The sequence below is a fragment of the Paramisgurnus dabryanus genome, chromosome 11 (genome assembly GCF_030506205.2).
Source record: "Paramisgurnus dabryanus chromosome 11, PD_genome_1.1, whole genome shotgun sequence".
Lineage (NCBI taxonomy): Eukaryota > Metazoa > Chordata > Actinopteri > Cypriniformes > Cobitidae > Paramisgurnus > Paramisgurnus dabryanus.
In genome coordinates this window covers 11,909,444-11,930,925 of record NC_133347.1, presented here as the reverse complement: position 1 = coordinate 11,930,925, position 21,482 = coordinate 11,909,444, and the positions used below count along the sequence as shown (strand labels likewise).

Genomic DNA, 21,482 nt, shown 5'->3' with positions numbered 1-21,482 from the left:
ATGGGAATTCCTTCAATACGGTTTAAAAAACATCTTTGACCTCAAGGTGGTTGATAACATGCCAAAATAACATTTTTAATTGTGAGTTTAATAATATTAAACCTAAAATGGCAAGTGTAATCCCTGCCCATTAATTATTTACTGTAATCTCCCTAATGAAACACAGAGGATAGAGGAATGTGATCCACAACCATCCAATCAAAACTCAGCTTATGCTTTGAAAAAAATATAACTGAAAAGCATCCGTTAAAAAAAATTTAATACCACACCATGTAACGCTTCAAGACTGCAACAACAAAAACATCCCATCGGTTCTTGCTAATCTCTAATTATTACCTACCAGTACAGGCAGCCGGTGGGAAGTCCCGCCCACCGCGCTTCGCGATTGGCTCAGAGGTGTAGAGCGCATCTTCAGCGGCGCCTGATTGGACGCGAGCGCTTTCTGTTTTGGGTGCATGCCAGAGGTCCGGAGAGGGGAGGGGAACCGTCTAGTTTCCGGTTTTGGGCTGGAATTGACACACAATGAGGAGTCGGGAACGGCCGCTCGAAATCCTGCTGTAAATAAACGGGACCCGGCGAACTATGGAGAATCAGGTAGAGTGTTTAACGCTTTTGGTGTCGCGTGGAGTGAAGTCAACTTTTGTACGCGCGCGCGTAGGGAAATCCACCATTGCAACTGAACGTAGACACTCGGGGCTCGTGAAAGCAGCGGATCGGACCCGTGTAACCCCCTCCCTCCTCACTCCACTCAGCTATTTGACTCGAGCAGGCCACGCATATTAAAGCTACATCGGTATTTGGGTACAACAGTGATTCGGATGCGTTAGGTAGCTTTTGCATTGCTCAAGTCCTGCATGCACGATCACAAACACAAAGAGAGTGTGGGCTTTTTGTCCCGTACTTCACTGGCCCGTGCATGCATTTTTATGCATTGCTGCTGCTTGTGACAGAGCATGCACAGTAAAGGGTAAGGGAATTGCGATAGTGGGGGTTCCCGGTGTGCTTCTGGAAAGGGGAATCTGTCTTCATCCAGGCAAATGAATTGCCCTTTTATGCATTATGATTTATGAGATGCTCAAACGAGGAGTGCAGTAGCAGTGATCATATGCTGTGGATGAATAGGCTTGCATTAACACACTGGCTTTTACTGCAGGTTAGTGTCTGATTTGCAAGAGCTTCATTTGTTTTCCTACTACTTATACATAGCAGATTCACTTATTATTATAGTTATATGTTACACAGATTCCTTACAAAAACATGCGTAAATCACATTTCTTGCAAAAAACATAGCTACAAAGACCAAATATTAAAAACTATTGCATTTTGACAGATAGTATATTTTACATGGTCAATTTTTGTTTTTGCTTCCTGTTATGTGTAGTTGTGAAAGTTAACTCGCACTGTCTTTAAAATCCAAGCTAAAGTCTCATATATTAAGAGCTTTGAATCAAAGTTTGATTACACATCTTATATCAAGCTTACATTTTACAAAATGTTTTTTATATTATGTCGGATGATTTTATGTAGAAAACAGTAAATCACAAAAAATGACTATACCTGGGTTTTCACAGACAGAGTCACGTATTTGAACCACCCTGCTTAATATTTGCATTATAAGTCCAGTTTTATTGTTTACCTCATTGCACGGGCCTGCTTTACACCTGATAGTCAAATATTTAAGCATGATGACAAATTCATCATTTGTTTATTAATCTAATTCGTGACCTACATTATTCACGATGTGGTGATTTGAATGCACGTAGAAACTTGTGTTTTGTACACTCCCCTTATCAAAAAAGAAGTCATTTTACGCAATATCTTTCTGAAACATCACAGTTGCAGCCTACACCGACTTAATTAATTTCTTATTCCCGAGCCGGTTCGAGCACAACAACATCGCGGCTCCTCTGAGACTTCTTTTATTGCTCCCTCGGTGGCTTACACACGTGATGCTTGACTGATAATCTGTATCATAGCACTGATCCAGGCTACTACAAACTGTCTCTGTTTTGCTTTTATTCAAGCAATGCAGGTGAGTCTGTCTACGGATTTGTGCACCCTGATGTCTTGTGTATTAAGATGGTGTACAGACCAAGAGCCGGTAGTCTTCTGTTTAATCTTCTTCTTTTCAAAAAGGTCTTTTTGGCCCCCATTCAGGTGGATTAGTGTAGTCATGTGTTGGCTCTTATTATGTTTGCCTCCTTTCTGTCCGGTATCATCTTTGTATTTGTGCGGTCATGTTCCACTCGGGCAGGAAGAGGTTTTCTGCGGTAGTGTTTGTAATTGTTACCTCGAGGCGAGCTGCTGTGACAAAATAACAAATAGCGAGGCCTGGAAATAGAACAGAGTAAAGCTGTATCGTCCTTGCCGTTGAAGGAAGCCAGCCTTTTGTCTGTGTATGTGACATGGCTGGGGCTTGTGGCTGAATGATGGAGCGGGATGGCCTGGCAGCGTAGGGGCATAACAGATTTTGGCTTTGGAGAAGTTCGAGTGTCGGCCAGCAGAGAGTTTAATGTCAGGAGAAACAGGCGGCCTGTATCTCTTTATCTGACCTTCACTTAGCTTTAAATTAGGGTGGTCCTTATAATGGGTCAAAATTGTATTTTTTTTTAATGTTCAACTCTCACCCCCTAAATGTGTTAGGATATCAATAAAAACAAGTCTTTGAATATTTCCGAAATCACATATTTTTGCGAAAACTGTACCGTAAAATCCACAACACACATAAATTGTGTTTTATTCACATTGAAGCTTTCTTGCTTTGAAAGACATATCACAACTAAAATAGGAGTTTTAATTGCATGGAGCATGGTCAAATAAGTCCATTGCTGCCATAAGTATATATTATTTATTCAACAATTATACATGCAAAATTTTGCCACATTTTTTAATTATTACTTCAAACATATTGGTGGGCTGAGAGCATGAACTTTTAAAAGTTGAAAAATAAGGACCACCCTATTTTAGATCGTGGTCTTTTATTTGTCTGGTGGTTTCTAATCTCCGCTAGCTCAGGGTAAAAAGGGGCATGAGTCAACAGCAGCTGAGCATCTCTGGGCACCTGGACCTACTCTGGCCCATCTCCACCCTGTGGGCAGTGTTCATTTTTCCTGGCTGCTTTTCAAGGAATTCCCCTGATGGCTTTTTCTGCCATTTGGCAGAACCGGCCAATGATACAGATGATTAGTTTAAGCATGTGTATTAAATAAATGTGTAATAAATAGGGTATGAACGCCATTCTTGCTCAGATTTTTCTGTCTCAAGTTACTTCCTTCCATCAGTAACAGTTTTTGGCTTTGTTAATGATTCTAACAATACTTTGAAATGTTGTTTGGTTCCCTCCTTTACTGTGCACAGTAGTCTATTTACATTACGCCAGTTTCACACCGCATGCGCGAGCAGCGCATATGCGTAGCGTGAGCAGCGCGTGAGGAGAGCGTTTGCTGCGCATGGCCATTGTGCTTTCACACCGGCTGCGTTTGCAGTGCATACTGTGCAGTTTAAATAACAGTATAAAAATCTCAAGTTCACATTACATTATTTTACATGCATTTATGAGCAAAACCTCTTCAAGACGCTTTTTGAAGGTCAGTGTAATTTATATAACTGTGATTTGTTTAATCCACATTGTTTTCATGCTGTTCTGGTCCGTGTAATGACAGATATAGACACAAAACACAATTATGGACATAAAAAGCCCATGGCACATTATAAAATCTGTTTTTCTGAAGTTTTATGATAAAATAAAGAATTCACTCAGTGATTGACACAGCATGAAGCAGTCGATCGTGTTTCCCTTCAACAGTTTAAGCATAAGATTTAAATTTATAGATGAATCTATTTCTCTGAAGATTATTAAGATAGATGAGGACTCATTTGCTGGGCAAAGTCATGACTGTTTCAAACACACTTGGCGTCACATTCGTGATTTAATTGTAAAATTACACTTTTTAGAGCCGACGCCGAAACGATAGCAGCACTGCTGCTTCAGCAACGCTGCTGCCATGCGAGCACGAGCTGCTCACGCGTGCGGTGTACATGCTTTAACTTGTTAACATGGATGGCGAAAAAAACACGCGCCGCTTACGCGCTGCTCACGCATGCGGTGTGAAACCGGCGTTATGAATTTGACAAACACTATTATCCCAAGTGACTTACAGTGCATTTAAGGTAGGAGTTTGTATCACTATTTGTGTTCATTGATGATCGAACCCATGACCTTTGTGCTGCTAACTCCAATTGAGCTACAGGAACATTTTGATACATACATTTCTCATGACAAAGAGAATTGTAGCTGTCTTTGTCTAACTGACCTTAATCTGGTTAAATAGTTTCATTAAGGCGTTTATGTCTGTTTGTTTCCAGTGTACGGTTCAGGTAAAGCTTGAGTTGGGTCACAGGGCCCAGCTGAGGAAGAAGGTGACGTCCGAAGGCTTTACTCACGACTGGATGGTGTTTGTTCGAGGACCTGAGAACAGCGACATTCAGCACTTTGTGGATAAAGTTGTCTTCCGGCTGCACGAGAGCTTTCCTAAACCCAAGAGGGGTAAATGTTGCAACTTTGCATGCTTAATATCCCAAAACATCATGGGACGTTTTCCCGGACATGGATTAGCTTAAACCAGGACTAGGCCTTAGTTTAATTAGGAAATATAACTAGAACCTTACTTGTGTGCATTTTGAGGCAAAACAAAGGGCACTGATGTATTTAATGATATGTCAGTGCAAGTTGTTTTCAGTTTGGACAGCTCTTACATATATTTTAGACTAGTCTAATCCCTATCCGGGAAACCACCCCCATGTGAGGACATCACTTGACATTACACATAATGAATATCGGCGTGCTGCTTATTCTTAAATTTGAAGCAAACATAAACAGGTCTCACGTGTACTTAAGAGAGCTAGTCTAGTCTTGCATCAAAGTTGGCCTTATTATTTACAATTTACTTGCGTAATATTTATAAATAGGGGAGAACCGAGGTGAAAGTAATGTGGGATGAAATTAACAAAGCGATTTTCTCCGAGCCATGATAACATTTGCATCCCAAACTATGACTGCATCTTTAACACTTGACAGACCTGACAAATATTGCGTTATTTAATCACTGTTTTCTGCGTGTAGATCCAGAAAGGTGTTTTCAACCATAAGTAAATTCCTTAAGCGGTTATTTTTTTCTTATAACGCGCTGTGTTTCTCGTTTCACGTGTTACCGTACTGATCAATCTACAGGTTATTTAGTGCTGTAACACGTCCTGAAGTTTCACTTCTCAGAGTTTTTCCAAAATGAAAGTAAATCTGTTTAAATGTCAGGAGTTTCTGTCGGAACGACTTTTGTCCCGCTGCTTATACTGTTGTATATGTTGAAAAAAGTGATATTATTCTAATTTGATTTAATTTCATTTGTATAGTGTTCAAACTGTTGAAAAAATATTTTATTCTCAACAATTCCACTTTGTACTGTCAGTTGCTTTTGAAACATTTGATAAAACATTTGATAAAAAGTAGTTTCATTATTTTTTGCAAAGATAAATGACAAAATATAATTGAAGTTTTATATTAACAAGGCCATAGTCATGTGTATTATCTAAAAACAAAGGTAACACAAAAAGCTATCTTTTTCTGTTGTGTTACTTTTCACCCACCTGTGTGTTACTTTCGTCCCTGCTGACAGGGTCAAAAGTAACAATGCGCTACTCATGTTCAAAGTGAAATTATACTAAAGTCGTTTTTCATTTGTTCAAAATTCCACCTGGTATTGATAGACCACACTTGTGAGTTAATGACCATAGCAAAAATATATCTATGTCTCAAACATTATTTTTTAAAATGAAGTTTTTCTAAAAATTTTTACTTTTGCCCCTGCTCTCCCCTACTTACAGGATAATTTATAGTCATCTGGTCAAAATAATGCCAGACAGAATGATCAGAACCTTATTATGCTGCCGTTTACAAAGTAAATAAATAAATGTACTTAAAATATTGATTTGAGTTCAAATTGTTTATGTTAGAAGAAACCATAGAGCGATATGAGATACAAAATGTAGAAAATTGATTGTCACATACCAAAGAGACATTTAATGCTGTTTTAACAAAAAAAGTCTCTTTAAAGCCATTTTATAACAAATATCCAGCTACATGCTGTAGAAATATTATCACAAGGCTGAAATGAAAGAGATTATATTCTTAGTTTCCAACCATATTTCATGCTTTTTTCTATTCTGTGTAGCAACTCCAGATAATTTATTAAGCAGGAAGTTCAAAGGTTTTCCCATATATGGGCCAGGAACAGAAATGGTCATAACTGCAATAAATACTAAAATCATTACTGCTCTTTTTTTCCTCCGTGTCTGTGTTTTATGACTATGATAAATATCTGATTATAATATTCTCCCCAGTTGTAAAACTGCAAATAGATTAAGTGCCAATTGATGAACGCAGGTTTTTGATGGCAGATGTTCAGTATGAAATGAGATGCATTTGTTTTATGAGCCATTTGTATTTATGTGCAGTAATTGTCAATGCAATAATTCATTTGTTTGGTTGTCAGTGTGTAAGGAGCCCCCATATAAGGTTGAGGAGTCTGGTTATGCCGGCTTTCTGATGCCAATAGAAGTCTACTTCAAAAACAAGGTGAGATCCTGAAATCTTTTCCTATGATTGTCTTGATTCTGTTCTTTGTTGTTTATTTCTTTGTGTGTGTGTGTGTGTGTTTCTGGTTTTCCACTTCATCGTCTGCTTGGAGCTCTCTCTCTTTCTGACTCATTCCATTTTTTTTTGGTCTCGTCTTTTGTGAAAATCGCCACACTGAGATTGTGTGTGCACCGTATTGTACCTAACTGGAATGAAATGCCCTTATGAACTTGATGCTGGTTGGTTTATTACGAAACAATTGCAGTCTCATTTTCTAGACCTCCCAAGGCTACACAGGCTTGTGATATGTAACCTTATCAGTCATATCTTGTTTTAAAACCATCCAAAACCTTAAACTAATCCTGTTTTGCCGAGCAGCTTTCAACAAACCCATATTTCTTTTTCCGAGGGAAGTGATAAAAGGAGAGAGGTAGAGGAGGAGCGGGAATGTTCATTTGTTACTGTAATCTTCCTAAATCTGTGCTCAGAAGCTTTGCCTTTGAATCTTGAATGAATCTCTACATGCAGTTCTTTATCTCTGGACTGTGTAATGTAATCCTGAGCCGGTCTCAGCTTTTGTTGGCTTTCTTTAATGGCTTGATGCTTGCCTCTGAGTTGTTTGCTGATGTGAGCAGGATAAATGTTAACGCTGACTTTTGTAATTTATACAGGAGGAGCCGAAGAAGGTGTGCTTTAATTATGACCTCTTCCTTAACCTGGAGGGCAACCCACCTGTCAATCACCTGCGCTGTGAAAAACTCACCTTTAATAATCCCACCCGTGATTTCCGTCGCAAGCTTGTAAAGGCCGGAGGGGTAAGTGATGCGCATTACGGGATGTTTATTTTCCTTCTGATATATGCATGACAGTTGTTGTCGCACTGTTGGGTAGTAGACATGAAATGCTTTATTGTCACGTCCCGTTGTGACATGCTGTTTTTCTAATAAAGCTGCTTTTAAAAGCATTTTCCGAATTCGTTTATCATAATATGCTTTTATAAGCTTATTTTCATTTAGAGACTACATGCTTAATTTGTCACACTATAGGGTTACATAAAATTAACTAGTGTTGACAAAAAGGTTATTAAACTGTATGGGACCTAATACACACCCTTGCACATTCACAGTGAAATGTCCAGTGATACATTATGTGTCTTCTGTTACATTGTTGCTTTTTGTTACAATCTAATCTGTTTTTGTGTATATATAAGATCATGGTGGTCCCAGAAGGGGGAGAGGTGGTCCCGAGACCCAGTCCTGATTACCCCATTCTTCCAACCATCCCTCTATCTGCCTTCTCCGACCCCAAAAAGAGCAAAACTTCACAGGGATCAAAGGTACTGTAATGTATTAGAAATAATTTTATTCAATGTGTGTAATTTCCAACATGTCCAACATGTTTTATCATGTGAAGCCATCATCAGAATTGTTGAACTTAAAAAGCTCTCTTATGTGTGATGTGTTATTGTCTTCTTAAATACTTACTTATTTATTAAAGGAATATTCCATTTTCTTTAAAGAAAAATCCAGATAAATTACTCACCACCATGTCATCCAAAATGTTGATGTCTTTCTTTGTTTAGTCGAGAAAAAATTATGTTTTTTGAGGAAAACATTGCAGGATTTTTCTCATTTTAATGGAAATAAATAGAGCCCAACATTTAATACTTAACTCAACACTTAACAGTTTTTTTCAACGGAGTTTCAAAGGACTATAAACGATCCCAAACGAGGCATAAGGGTCTTATCTAGCAAAACGATTGTCATTTTTGACAAGAAAAATAAAAAATATGCTCTTTTAAATCACAACTTTTCGTCTAGGTCCGGTCCAGTAAATGCGTAGTGACGTAGGGAGGTCACGTGTTACATATATAAAACGCACATTTGCGGACCATTGTAAACAATAAACTGACACAAAGACATTAATTAGTATCAGTTGACATACAACAACGTAGGAACGGTCCTCTTTCAACACACTTGTAAACACTGGGGCGGAGTTTCGCGTTCATCCTCCGTGACCTCTTGACGTCATGACGTATTGCGTGGGGTCACGCTGCCGCATCACGACCAGATCTATAGACGAGAAGTTGTGGTTTAAAAGTGCATATTTTTTATTTTTCTTGTCAAAAAGGACAATCATTTTGCTAGATAAGACCCTTATGCCTCGTTTGGGATTGTTTATAGTCCTTTGAAACTCAGTTGAAAAAAACTGTTAAGTGTTGAGTTAAGTATTAAATGTTGGCTCTATTAAAGTCCATTAAAAGAGAAAAATCCATTAAAATGAGAAAAATCCTGCAATGTTTTCCTCAAAAAACATAATTTCTTCTCGACTGAACAAAGACATCAACATTTTGGATGACATGGTGGTTAGTAAATTATCTTGATTTTTCTTTTAAGAAAATTGACTATTCCTTTAAGGCTACAAGATATACTTAAATTATTAAAATATTCCAGATGTTTATTTTGCAATGGTTTGCAATAACTGAATACTTTTAATACTTCAAAAATGAATAATCAAAGTTTTAAATTGATGTGAATATCACAGAGACTGGTAAGAATGAGAGAGCAATGCTTTATTTCTCAATAATCATGTTAAGCATATACGTATGATAGTTTTTAAATATATATTGATGCAATTTAACTTAACATTTTTAGATGGCATTATATATTGCATTATTACACGGCTCTCTGGAATGTTTGATTCTGATTGGTCAGTTGAGACATTTGCAGGTTCGTTCTTTTCGAATAATAACCGCTCCAAAATAATAACGCATAGCCGGTACTACTTTTACGAGTAAGATCGCTCCGCGCCAATAAAGATCAATAAAGATTACTGTCTGTTTGGCGCCATCTTGTGACAAACACTGGACAACCACGACAAGACACAGAGAGCTTACTGAGACTGAACTTGACAAAATAGAGCATGACAGCTACGAAGCCAACACACAAAAAAATACAGAATGGGCATTAAAACTTCTCAAAGACTGGCTAAAAGAGAAAAAAATGGAGACAGACAAGTATGAAGCAGAGGATCTTAATAAGGTATTACGATCATTTTATGCATCTGTGCAAAGTTTCGCGGAAGGATAAAAATGTTAATTTAAAACAAATATGCCAATAAAATGTTTCAAATTCATATTCATGTCCAGTTTTTTTTCTTATGTGACAAGTAGCCGTGTAATAAGCGGGATAATGTAGAGTCAGCCGGTAGTTATCGGGAAATAAGCCCCTTCAGTGTGATACAAGACCCTCCGCTTCGCGTCGGGTCCTGATCACACTGTCGGGGCTTATTTCCCGATAACTACCGGCTGCCTCTACATTATCCCTTACTTATTATATATTGTGCAGCTCTGTTACATATGAATAGCAGATACCATCAAGGTAATAATACAGGTTCACAGCCTTCGCTATTCTTTCTTTTGTTTACATGCAAGCATCAGATTACATCATTTTAAGTGGGAATTATGAGTCGATTATGTAGGATGTGTCATATCGCTCCTGAACGACCTTCACTTTATTTATCCTATCTGAGTGCTGTTGGCTTTGTCTGGGTCGCTCTGTGGCGTTTTTCATTAGCTTGGTAAAGAGAATTAGTCGCCCACTGCTCATTTGCTGTGATCATCCAAAGCTGGACGTCTTCCAACATCCCCATTATCATTAACACACTGATCTGAGAACTCGCAGTCATTTACAAAGCAGATAATCTTTGTGTGAAGGTCAATGTTTGGGTGAAATTAAACTTGCTTTAATGGCTTTTGTGATTATTTTATTAAAATAGGTGTTAAGTGCTGATTTATCCTCTGTTATTTTTTGATAACTATGATTGAAAATGTTCAATGGCGTTTCTTTCCTATAGGAGCCTAGTAAAGAGGGAAGCAAAGTGTCCAAATCGCACAAAATGGCCAAGGAGCACCGAGAACGGCCGAGAAAAGACTCTGAGAGCAAAGCAACGTCCAAGGGTGACGCTGAACGGGAAGGCGGCAGCAAGAGTAGCCGTGACCCTTCCTCCTCTTCGTCCAAGAAGCCGGATATCAAAGTGAAAGATGAGAACAAAGTTGTGCCCAAAGCTGCTTTCAAGGAGCCCAAGCTCACGTTGAAGGAATCCAAAATGGAAGGCATGTCTCCAAAAGGAGTGGGGGCGGGGTCAGCGGGCGGCGGAGGGGGAGGCGGGACGGTTGACGGAAAAGCCCCTAGCAAACGACCTTCCAATGCAGAGTCACCCAAACCTAGCGTGAAGAAGCCAAAGAAGGGGGGCTCCGAGGGGTCAAAAGTCTCCGGGAGCGGAGCGTTCACAGGCACTTCCCCCCGGACAGCGTTGTCCTCCACGACGACTACTGGCTATGGGGATAAGAAGGCTTCTAAAGAGAAGGGCCGCTGGGCCAAGAGCAAGTCAGATACCCAAGAGGTCAAAGAGGCCAAGAAACCTCCAGAATCCGATGACACCAACTCTGAAGATGAGGCTTCATCCAAATCTGAGGTTAGACCTGAATTTGTTTTTGGTTTTGTACTACAGCAATTTAATTATACCTAAATACTTTGTTATTATTACTTATAAGGAACATTTATAAAAAGCAAAACCCTTCAAGTGCATGCAAGCTTTTTTTGCCAAAAATCTCAATGATTCAATTCAGTATTTTGAAGAAATACCAGAAGCACACTTATTGTCCTTCAAAAAAAAATTTCTTCTTTTATTATTATTATCATTATTATTCCGCCCTAATTTTTGGCCAGCTCCTTTAATGGCTTTTGTGATTATTTTATTAAAATAGGTGTTAAGTGCTGATTTATCCTCTGTTATTTTTTGAAAGGAGACCCCTTTCAAACTTAAGTTGCTTGAGGACATGACGTCACAGATCCATGTTGTTCTTCCGCCATATTGGATTGAACAGAAAACCAAAAAAAGATTCACAGGTCACAAATTTTGTCCGAACTTCACGAAACTGGACATGATCCTTGGACTAAGCCTCACAAAAGTAACAAAAAGAATTTTTGATTTTCGGAAGCATTTGGCCTATCACAGCCCAAACAATATCTACGGCATAGCCGCCAAAACAGGAAGACCTTCATATCTCATGAACGCTTTCCGTATTGAAACCAAACTTTGTACACGAACATGAGTCTCCAATGTGAGGATGCACAGGATAAACTAAATCGGCGGCACAAGAGCACGCACACTTACGCAGTTCCTCCGGAAATGCATTTTCTAGTTTAATTAATTGTAAAAAAAATGGCTTATTGTCAAAACCGTATGTTAATGACAACAAAAAAATTTTTGTTTCTTTTCCACAGCACTCGGCACCTTCTAGTCCGTCTGACTCCACCTCCAGCTCAGAGTCCAGCTCAGATTCAGACTTTGAGCCACAGCAGAAACAAGGCCAGGGTAAGATCTGATCTTTCACCGCAAGGAGTGTCCTGATAATGTCCCAGATCCATAAATACTACACTTTTACACGTTCACAGTCTGCTTAAATCAGTTCCCCTTGAAAGATGAAGACTAGGGAAACCCAAGAAACTTCATCTTTATCATTTGCATGTCATTTATTTGATGTTAAGATTTATCATGTGAATATAATTTAGCATGGGCATTATTTTATTTGATAATGGTAGTGCTGCAAAAATGACATACTTAACCTTTAAAGTGCCAATATTTGACCCCTAAAGGATGTATTTTCTGTAACAGCTTATATGACAGTAGATTTTCTGGGCGCTCATTATTGACTTTGTTCTGTAGGTCCCCTGCGCTCAATGGTGGCGGATCTCCAGTCAGAAGAGTCTGATGATGATGATAGCAGCTCAGACGAAGAGACGCCAGTCAAAAATAACCTGCCCAATCGGGACTCCAGGTCATTCAGATCTCTTTTTCTTGCCTGTGTTTGTTTAAGTGGGACTTTAAGGTTCTTCAGGTCTCTATATAATCAATGTAAGAGGAGGCAGGGAATGAGTTTGTTTGCTCAGAGCAAACACTTGACTTTATAAGCTGCTCTCTATTCTTTGTCTCATTGAAGAGTTGCTGAGCTGACATAAAAGACTCACTGTTTTTAAAGTTGGAAATGTTAGATGAATAGTAGAATTTGACATTCTTTTTATTAGAAATGTCTTTTATGCTTTTGTTTATTTTTTACAATGCTTGGATAGGGGGCTGCAAAAATAAATGCTACTTGTTTAATCTAGTGTAAAATGCATTTATTAAAAACTATCCAAATCACTTGGTTAAAACGTTATAAAAATGATGAACAATTTTTGTATCCCATAAGGAATCAAAAGATGAGAGATCTCTTTAAAGCGTCATGAAACCCTGCTGTTTCAGCTCCAGTCTACCTCACTATCATTTTGAAAAATGCTACTTAAATGGGCGTTGACGCTGTGAGAAGAACTGCAATGAGTGGGCGGGGGCAACTGATATAACCTAAGATTTACTAAGATTAGCAGTATTATAGAAATAATTTAACTGAATATAATATTTTACACATTTACTTCAAAATTGTATCCATGTGCGATTATCCTGAGCCCCAGACTCCCCTCCCCGGCTGACCTGGCACATGCACGCACACAAACAAAAGCGAAACGTCTCCGCATTGGATAAGAACACGCTATCTTATAAATAATAACGAGACAATGAACGTTATGATGTACTATAGTAATTTGCCACGTCACAGCCCGTGACGTATACAAGATATGGAGTTTAAACCCGGAAGACAAAAATATCACAAAAAAGCTAAAAATTAATGTTAAAATTAACAGATACTTACATTGTCTTCTATGATGTGCAACACAACTAACTTTGTTAACATCTAAAAAAGGTGTTGGTTAGCGTTTCATGACGCTATCTCAGTATTTTCCTGGACATCAGTGAGATTAAACGAAGGTCAAGTTTACACTTCCTATGTCTCATATATTATTCCTGAGAAAAAGACTCCGAAACCTCCCAAATGTGACCTTGGACCACAAAACCATTCATAAGGGTCAAATTAAAGGGGACAGAGAATTAAAAACCATTTTTACGTTGTCTTTGTTGAATAATGGTAGTCTACCCGCATTCACAAACATACAAAAAGTGCTAGACATGCTAAACATCTCAGTCTCATAGAAATTCCTCTTTTAGAAATCTCAGCCAGAAAACGGCCCAATCTAAAAATACTGATGCTTATGACATCACAGGCATCTAACTGCCCCTCCACTTTAAAATAATTGGCTACATTTTTTAAGTGGCAACAAAGTCAGCCAATCAGTATTGAGATTGCAAGTTAAGCCAGTAGGGGGAGCCAAATAGGTGTAAAACCACTTGTTTAAAATCCCCCACCCTAATAGAGCTATCTGAGAGAGGGTTTTAGGAAGCTTCTAAGGCATTACACACCCAAACAAAATTTTTTTGTCTACATGTCACATCACAGAACAAGGATAAATACTCCATTCAACCATTCTATGTCACCTTTAAGACTTCTACATCATCTGAAAGCTGAATAAATAAGCTTTTTAATTCATGTATGTTTTGTTAGGATTTAACAATATTTGGTTATAATGCAAAAATTATAATATTAGCAAAATCGTCAATACAATACTAATGATGAATACAATTTTTATATATATTCGGTAGGACATTAACAAAATTTCTTCATGGAACATGATCTTTACTTAATATCCTAATGATTTTTTGTATAATTTGAAGAGTTTGGTTCCAAAACGCAATAAATCCATTTTGACTAATTTGGGTAAAAACGTGTCCATACAAAGAAAGTGACAAGATGAAAACCACTATTTTCTGTTACAAACTTTCACATAGCATCTTTAGGTTATAAAAACATAAAAAATCAAATCCATAATTTGATTTCCTAAGATTTCTTTTTTGATTTTTTTTTTCCCGCAAAATGCAAAAAGTTTTGAATCAATATATAAATGTGCATTCATCTTTGGCATGTTACATTTATTAAGTTGACCAGTGGTATAAAAAAAGGAAAAATAAACATTAATGGCATTAATCAAAACACTTACTTTGTCATATTAAGAACACTGTCATTGCTGCTGTCATCTTTGGGACATCGTCGCTGAACCTTTTTGACAGGGATCAGCTGTAAAATGTTTTGGTCCTGCTCGATTATCGTTGGCTTTGAGTAAAATAATGGAAAGTTTTTTGTAAGATCCCCTGAGATCAATGTGTTAGCATGACAGAAGCTGAGAACAAGCAACAGCCGACATTTTCCGTCTCTCAAGTGCCTCTCGCGTAAATTATTTGATTTTGATGGCTTACATTTTTTCCCCCGCCATAAAAACACCATAGGTTAAGCAATGCCATCAAAATTATTATTTTGCTTTTGTTTGTTTGTTGATCACGAAGTACAAAGTAGATGAGGAAAACTAGGATTCTGTGTGTTTTCAAAGCTCCACCATTGTTTTTTTACAATGCGTGGAATGGTGTGCTGTGATTGGTTAAATTGATTTATTGCATTCTGCAGAGAAGGAGGACTGGCGTTTATTGCGGTTAAGAAAAAAAGGGAGAAAAGATGACAGAATAACTGATATCGGATTTTGCGTAAAATGAAGAATTTACTTTTTAAAACTGACCTGATGCAATACTACTTTTGGGGGTAATTATAAAAAAAGCTATTCATTTATTTGGTATAATTTTGATCCATACAATGTATTTTTGGCTATTACAGATATACTTGTTCAATTCACAAATGTCTCCAAATTATCCAAAATCCAGATTATTTGACCAATACAGTCTCCACAGCTCCATACTCTTAATGCATTTTAGGCATACTCTTAATAAAAAAAAATTGTCTCATTTGTGTCTTTGTATTTCTCCTAAGCAGTATTAGGAGAAACACCTGTGACTAAACTAATACATAAATGAAACACAACTGAGAACTTGATGAAATCTCCTAAGCTAAGAGCGAGCAACATCTGAGAAATAAAATGTTGTTCTCGGATAACATAAACTTGATTTTCAACAGAATAATTGTTTCTCAAAATAGTTAAATTAACAATAAATTAAATGTATACAGAAACTTAGCTTTCCCCTTAGGCTTAACCTTTCCTCTCTCTTTTCCTCAGGCTGAGTCTAGACAGCGAGAGTGACTGCAGTGACGGGCCGCAGCGTCCCAGTCGAGATCCGCCTCCTCAACCACAAAAACACACCTCCAACAACAACAACAGCAAGGTTACTATATACTCAAAACTACATAGCAACGTTTCTTCTTTAACCTTGACAATCATCCAAGTGGTGTCTTTATTCATCACAAATTGTTTAGCTGGCAGCAAATGGTTGGATTTTCCTCTTCGAAAAATGATTGTGGCATTACTGCCTGTTAAGAAATGATTCACGTTGAAAGATGATGGATCATTGGCATTAGTTTTTGGATTACTCTGCATCCACTGTAAAACAAGGCGGTGGCACACGGCCTTTGTTCGAATGCTTGTGGAATGCTGTGTAACTGGAAGCTGCCAGTCAGATTGCTGCGATTAAAAGTGACGCTTGGATTTCACAATGCAACAAGCTCATGCAATAAATCATTTTCTTGGTTACTCATTCTTTAAACCTCTCCCTTAGTCCATCCGTATGTTTTTCTTTTTTTCTTTTGGTCCGTTCTTCTGTCTTATCTGTCAATCACAAAGGTGTCGGGAAGAAAGAGTCCGGACTCATGTTTGCGTCAGGAAAAGGTTCTGAAAAAGGGATACGACAAGGTAGGAAGGGTAAATGAAACTTTTATTTTACACCTCTCACTTCCATCTCTTTATTCACATACTACATCATTATGAAGAGCTTTTGTGGTGCATTCTGGGATTGCTTATCCACCAAAAATGCATTGCAATGCTCCTGTTTAAATTGAAAGGAGCACACTAGGTTTTGAAACTCCATTCATATAGCATAAGGATACAACTAGGAACAAATTAAATGAGTGATTTTTATAAAATAATAAAAAAAACTTATTATATCTGTGTCTGTTAAGATGTGATATAAACAGATCTTCCTGTCTGATGTTTTGTTTCAGGCGTACACTGAAGAGCTAGTAGATCTTCACCGCAGACTTATGGCATTAAGGGAGCGTAATGTTTTGCAACAGGTATGTACATCTACTGATGGGCATTTGTAATGCCTCTTGAATGTTGAAGGTGTGTGATGTTGGCAAAATATTGGCATCGATTATATCGATTACCTGCACAATACATCACAATACGTTTTATCACTATGCATGGCCCCCGGGCTCGAACCCATGCCCTTGCTCCATGCTCCACCATTTGAGATACCAAATTTCAATAGGTTTTATGCCCAGCTGCACTACTTCCTGAACTTCAGCCAGCTCCTTGTTTCCTGTCTTCCATTATTGGACAAACTGATTAATCCAGGTGTGTCTGATTATTGTTGTTGTGACTACTGAGGTAAGGCACACCTGGATTAATCAGTTTGTTTGTGACTACTGAGGTCAGGCACACTTGGATTAATCAGTTTGTCCAATAATGGAAGACAGGATCAAGGAGCTGGCTAAAGTTCAGGAAGTAGTGCAGCTGGGCATAAAGCCTATTGGTACCTGACCTTCATTACATTCAGTGTTTGAGCATGCATGTTCAATGATTTTTCCCAAAAACTGTGTGGCTTTAACAAATACCATTGTCATGTCCCTTCAGATCGTGAACCTCATTGAGGAGACGGGACACTTTAATGTCACCAACACAACTTTTGACTTTGACCTTTTCTCTTTGGACGAGTCGACTGTCCGTAAACTACAGAGCTACTTGGAGGCTACCGCCACATGACAGGAGGTCCATCACGGTTCGGGGTGGGGGGTACTAAAAGAGAAAAAATATGAACAGAAAATGGGAAACAAAGCATGACATCACAGATTACTAAAGAAGAGGAACGCAGGAAGAGTGAAAGGTGTCGATGCACGGGAACGGCTATGTGACGTCTTCAGCTGCTAGCTGGCACTACAGGCTTCCCAGGCACAAGCATCTCATTGGTTTTTCCGTCTTAGGAACTCTCTACTCCTCTCTTCTTCATTATTTTCATCTCAATATCCTGAAAGTTGTCTGCTTGAACTGGGGGAACGTCTCTGTAGCCATACGCACTGAGGGCCACAACCTTTTATATTTTATTTTTCTACCAATGTTTTTCAAGGTATTTTTGAGTGTGCCCGGAAAGAAAGCCCCGCACGCCGTGAATGTATCGCTTTTGATCCTCTAGGGCTAGTCTTAGTGCCTTTATCATCTCATTCGTGCTCTTAGGAATTGCAGCAGTGTTATCTTTCACATTCTTCTGTATGTGCGGGACGCCGGATATTTTTCCAGAATATTTCCATTTGAATGCCAATGTGTATCAGTCTTCATTTACGTGTTTGCCAAACGGGCCTTAGAACTAAATGTTGTGCTTTGCTAGTGCAGCTTGTGAAAGTATTTGGAAATCTGTGTTGATTCATGTGTTTTCTGTTTATACATGGACCTAAAAGAGACAGAACGAAAGCAAAAGATGGGCGTGAGGAGCTCGGGCTGTGATGTCGGTAATAGGAAATGGCCCCTGAAACGGCAGTCTGTAAATTCACTGTGCTTCTGATACAAACTCTCACTTTCTCTCAGACTTTGACTATCATCTCGACTCCACTCGATTTCGTCTCGATGCCCTCGTGCGTTCATTCTTATGCTAATAGCTTTAAAGGGCTCGGTGGCCTGAGCTATAGACCGTATGCCCTTAACTTCACCCTGTGTGAGTCTGGGAGTGCTGCGTGAGTGTGTATTGTAGTAAAACACAAACGTTTCGACCCTACGCGAATCGGCTTTCGATTAAGAGCTGTGTGTTTTTGTGAGAGGGGATGAATTGTGTCTCGTGTGTGAACTTTTAACTCCCAACTCCTAGTTCATGAACTTTAACCTTTGACCGCATACTGGTTCGGGTGTCGGCATGTCATAAAGGGGCAGGGCAAGAGGCAAAAGAGGGGTGGAGTTAAGTGAACTTGAGTGGCAGCTCTGAAGAAATGCCCCACTGAGCACACCCTGTTCTTTTTTATTTGAGGGGTAAATTTATTTTTATTTATGTACCTCTGCACTTTTGGCTTTGTTGACTCAAGTACTTAAGTAATTGTCTAAACTGTATTTTTTAAGAATTTTATACAATATATACATGCAATATGATATTAATTTTTTTTTTTTTTTTTTTTCAGTTTTGTGCCAGGTTTTTTAAGGAAATGTTAGTTTTAGTTTCTCTGTATCAGCACATCATCGTAAACTGTAAGAAATGACCATTTGAACTTGAATCTGTTACTTCAGGCCGACATATAAGTCGATGGCAGGGTGTGTTATGTGCAGTACACAAGACCTTATTACCATTCACTACAAGGGGAAAAATACAGATTGCAGAAGAACAAACATATGCCAGTTTTGGAGTCTTCAGGACTAAGCATTGGTTTTTTTTTGTATTTTACACAGAACAGCAAACGAACACTAATGGGAGGGACACATACATTTCAACAATATAACAGAAATATATGTATAATACAAAGTGGGAGTCTCATCTACAAGAGCAAATACTGAATCATTTTCTGATCCTCAGCTTGCAGGTGCAGAGAACTGTTTTTTTTTTGTCAGTCAGTGGTGTTTTATTTGTGTTTGCTGTATTTATCCGTGGGTTTGGGAAGCTCTGGGATTTTACATGTGATCTGAACAGAAGCGTGTCCTTTAGTACGATGTGTTAAACTTGGCATACAGTGCCACCATGTGGTCATTCGATGCAAGTTGTAATAAGGGCAAAAGATGTTACTTTTTATGTTTTTATTGCAAAATCATATTATGAATAAAGTCATTTGAGTACTGTTCTGCTGGCTTTCAGTGTCTTTTGCTTGTTTTAACATGATATGCTCAATTATGGGATGATGTTTTATATTTCAGTCTATTGTACCAACATCTAAACAACACCATAAAAAAATAACCCTTACAGATACAATGGGGTGATTTCCCGGACAGGGATAAATTTAAGCCAGGACTAGGCCTTAGTTAAATTAGGAAATATAACTATTTTAAACAAACATGCCATACTAAAAACATTACTTGTGTGCATTTTGAGGCAAAACAAAGGGCAAAAATGTATTTTAAGATGTCAGTCCAAGTTTTTTTTTTCAGTTTGGAGACCCCTTACATTTATTTTAGTCTAAGACTAGTCTAATCCCTGTCCGGGAAACCGCCCCAATGCGTTTATTTTTTTCTTATTGAACCTAACCATGTCCTGTTTGTTTTATTTGGTGGTTGCCTTTGCTTAAAAAAATTTGTAACACTTTACAATAAGGTTGTATTTTTTAACAATTAGTTAATGCATTAGCTAACATGAACTAAAAGTGAACAATACTTCTACAGCATTTATTAATCTTAGTTGATCTAATTTTAGCATTTAAAAAAAAAGCGTTGTAACTGTTAACATGAATATCTATTGACATTAACAAACATTAGAATTAAACATTAAGAATTAATATATGCGGCAAAACTATTGTTCATTGTTTGTTCATGTTAGTTAATGCATCAACTAATTGTAAGGTGTTACAAAAAAATTTAAGTTTAGGGGATTGTTGCTGCTTTTAGAGCCATGTTGTGCTAATGTTATAGAGTTATAACCATTGTTGGGGGTAACGCATTACAAGTAACGTGCATTACGTAATAATTATACTTTTCTGAAGTAATTAGTAAAGTTACGCATTACTTTATAAATGTACACATTAATATTTGAGTTACTTTAAAAAAAAAGGAATGCGAGTTACTTTTAAATGTAATTAATTTGATTTAAAGAGTAACTAAACCCCAAACCAACTTTTTTTAGTTAATGATCTGTAAGAATGGGGTTTTATTAGTGCTGTTCATTGATTTTAGTAAGTTTTTTGACATTTAGATATAAAGTGTTTCAATACTACAATATATGGTGTAAAAACGTCTGAGTGCTGCCCTCTTGAGGTTGAACGGTGGCTACTGCAGTTGAATTTTCCTATTGGATGTTGGGTCCAAGAAATGACTCGTGACGTAAGCAGGTTCAAGCTCACCACGCCCTTGTTACGATCTCACCACACACTTAGTTCGTCCCCTCTATCTCCGTTGGGATCTGCCCACTTTTCTTGCATTTTTCAAATATTGCAGTGGGTGGAGTCAGGCTCTGACCAGGGGTTTAGTTACGCTTTAAAGAGACAATAAGTAGGATTTTCCCCCCTCTAGTGGTGAAATTGTATCTTGCATTCAAACAAATATTGCTCTCTAGCGCCTCGCTTTTCCAAATGCGTGTTGCAACTACTGTAGCCGTTATGTACTCACTGATCTCCATGTCCATTTCAGCTGGTTCACGTGCTTCAGTGTTGTGGAAACGTTGGTAGGCTAGTGCTTTTTGTCCCTCTCTGCTATTATAGTTTATCAGTATGGCCAAACGACAAGGAAGCCTCCTTGGACTTACCCGTTCAATGTAAGTAAAGAGAAGAAATTCTAAGCTTACAAAGAAAAGTCAGATCATTGGCAGAGGTCATTTGACACAAATGAGGACAAATTTATGAATAAAGACATTGATTTGGATTAAAATCCTACTTACGCACTCTATGCATGTACACCTAAGCAGGAACAGTTTGAGTGAGAAACAAAATTGGCAGGTCAGAGCTTGACATTTTTGCGATGGAAATATGCAATTTTCCAAATGCAAAACTTCTTAGTCATAAAAAACACATTTAGTTACTTTATTGAGGAGTAACTTAATATTGTAATGGATTACTTTTAAAAGTAACTATCCCCAACACTGGTTATAATTGCTAGCCTGTATTGTTAACCAGGGGTTACAAATAACACGTTGTAAAGAAGCCCAATAGTTGTTTTTCATTTTTCTTGGTTTTCAAATGAATGCAAAC

The 21,482-nt window shown here is 38.0% G+C and overlaps 1 protein-coding gene across 2 annotated transcripts; it reads left to right on the top strand.

Moving 5' to 3' along the window:
• The first annotated feature begins 457 nt into the window (after positions 1 to 457).
• On the top strand, positions 458 to 19,430 carry mllt1a (MLLT1 super elongation complex subunit a). Of its 2 annotated transcripts, none has more exons than XM_065246781.1 (12): positions 458 to 594; positions 4,366 to 4,546; positions 6,549 to 6,631; positions 7,303 to 7,446; positions 7,842 to 7,967; positions 10,487 to 11,107; positions 11,920 to 12,010; positions 12,362 to 12,473; positions 15,682 to 15,787; positions 16,243 to 16,311; positions 16,620 to 16,691; positions 17,254 to 19,430. In XM_065246781.1, exons 1-12 carry the CDS (start codon positions 583 to 585, stop codon positions 17,380 to 17,382), a joined length of 1,746 nt encoding a protein of 581 aa, XP_065102853.1. In that variant the 5' UTR covers positions 458 to 582; the 3' UTR covers positions 17,383 to 19,430. The 2 variants fall into 2 exon arrangements, with proteins under 2 accessions (XP_065102853.1, XP_065102852.1); XM_065246780.1 differs by having other exon boundaries at positions 16,243 to 16,320.
• Positions 19,431 to 21,482: the final 2,052 nt, after the last annotated feature.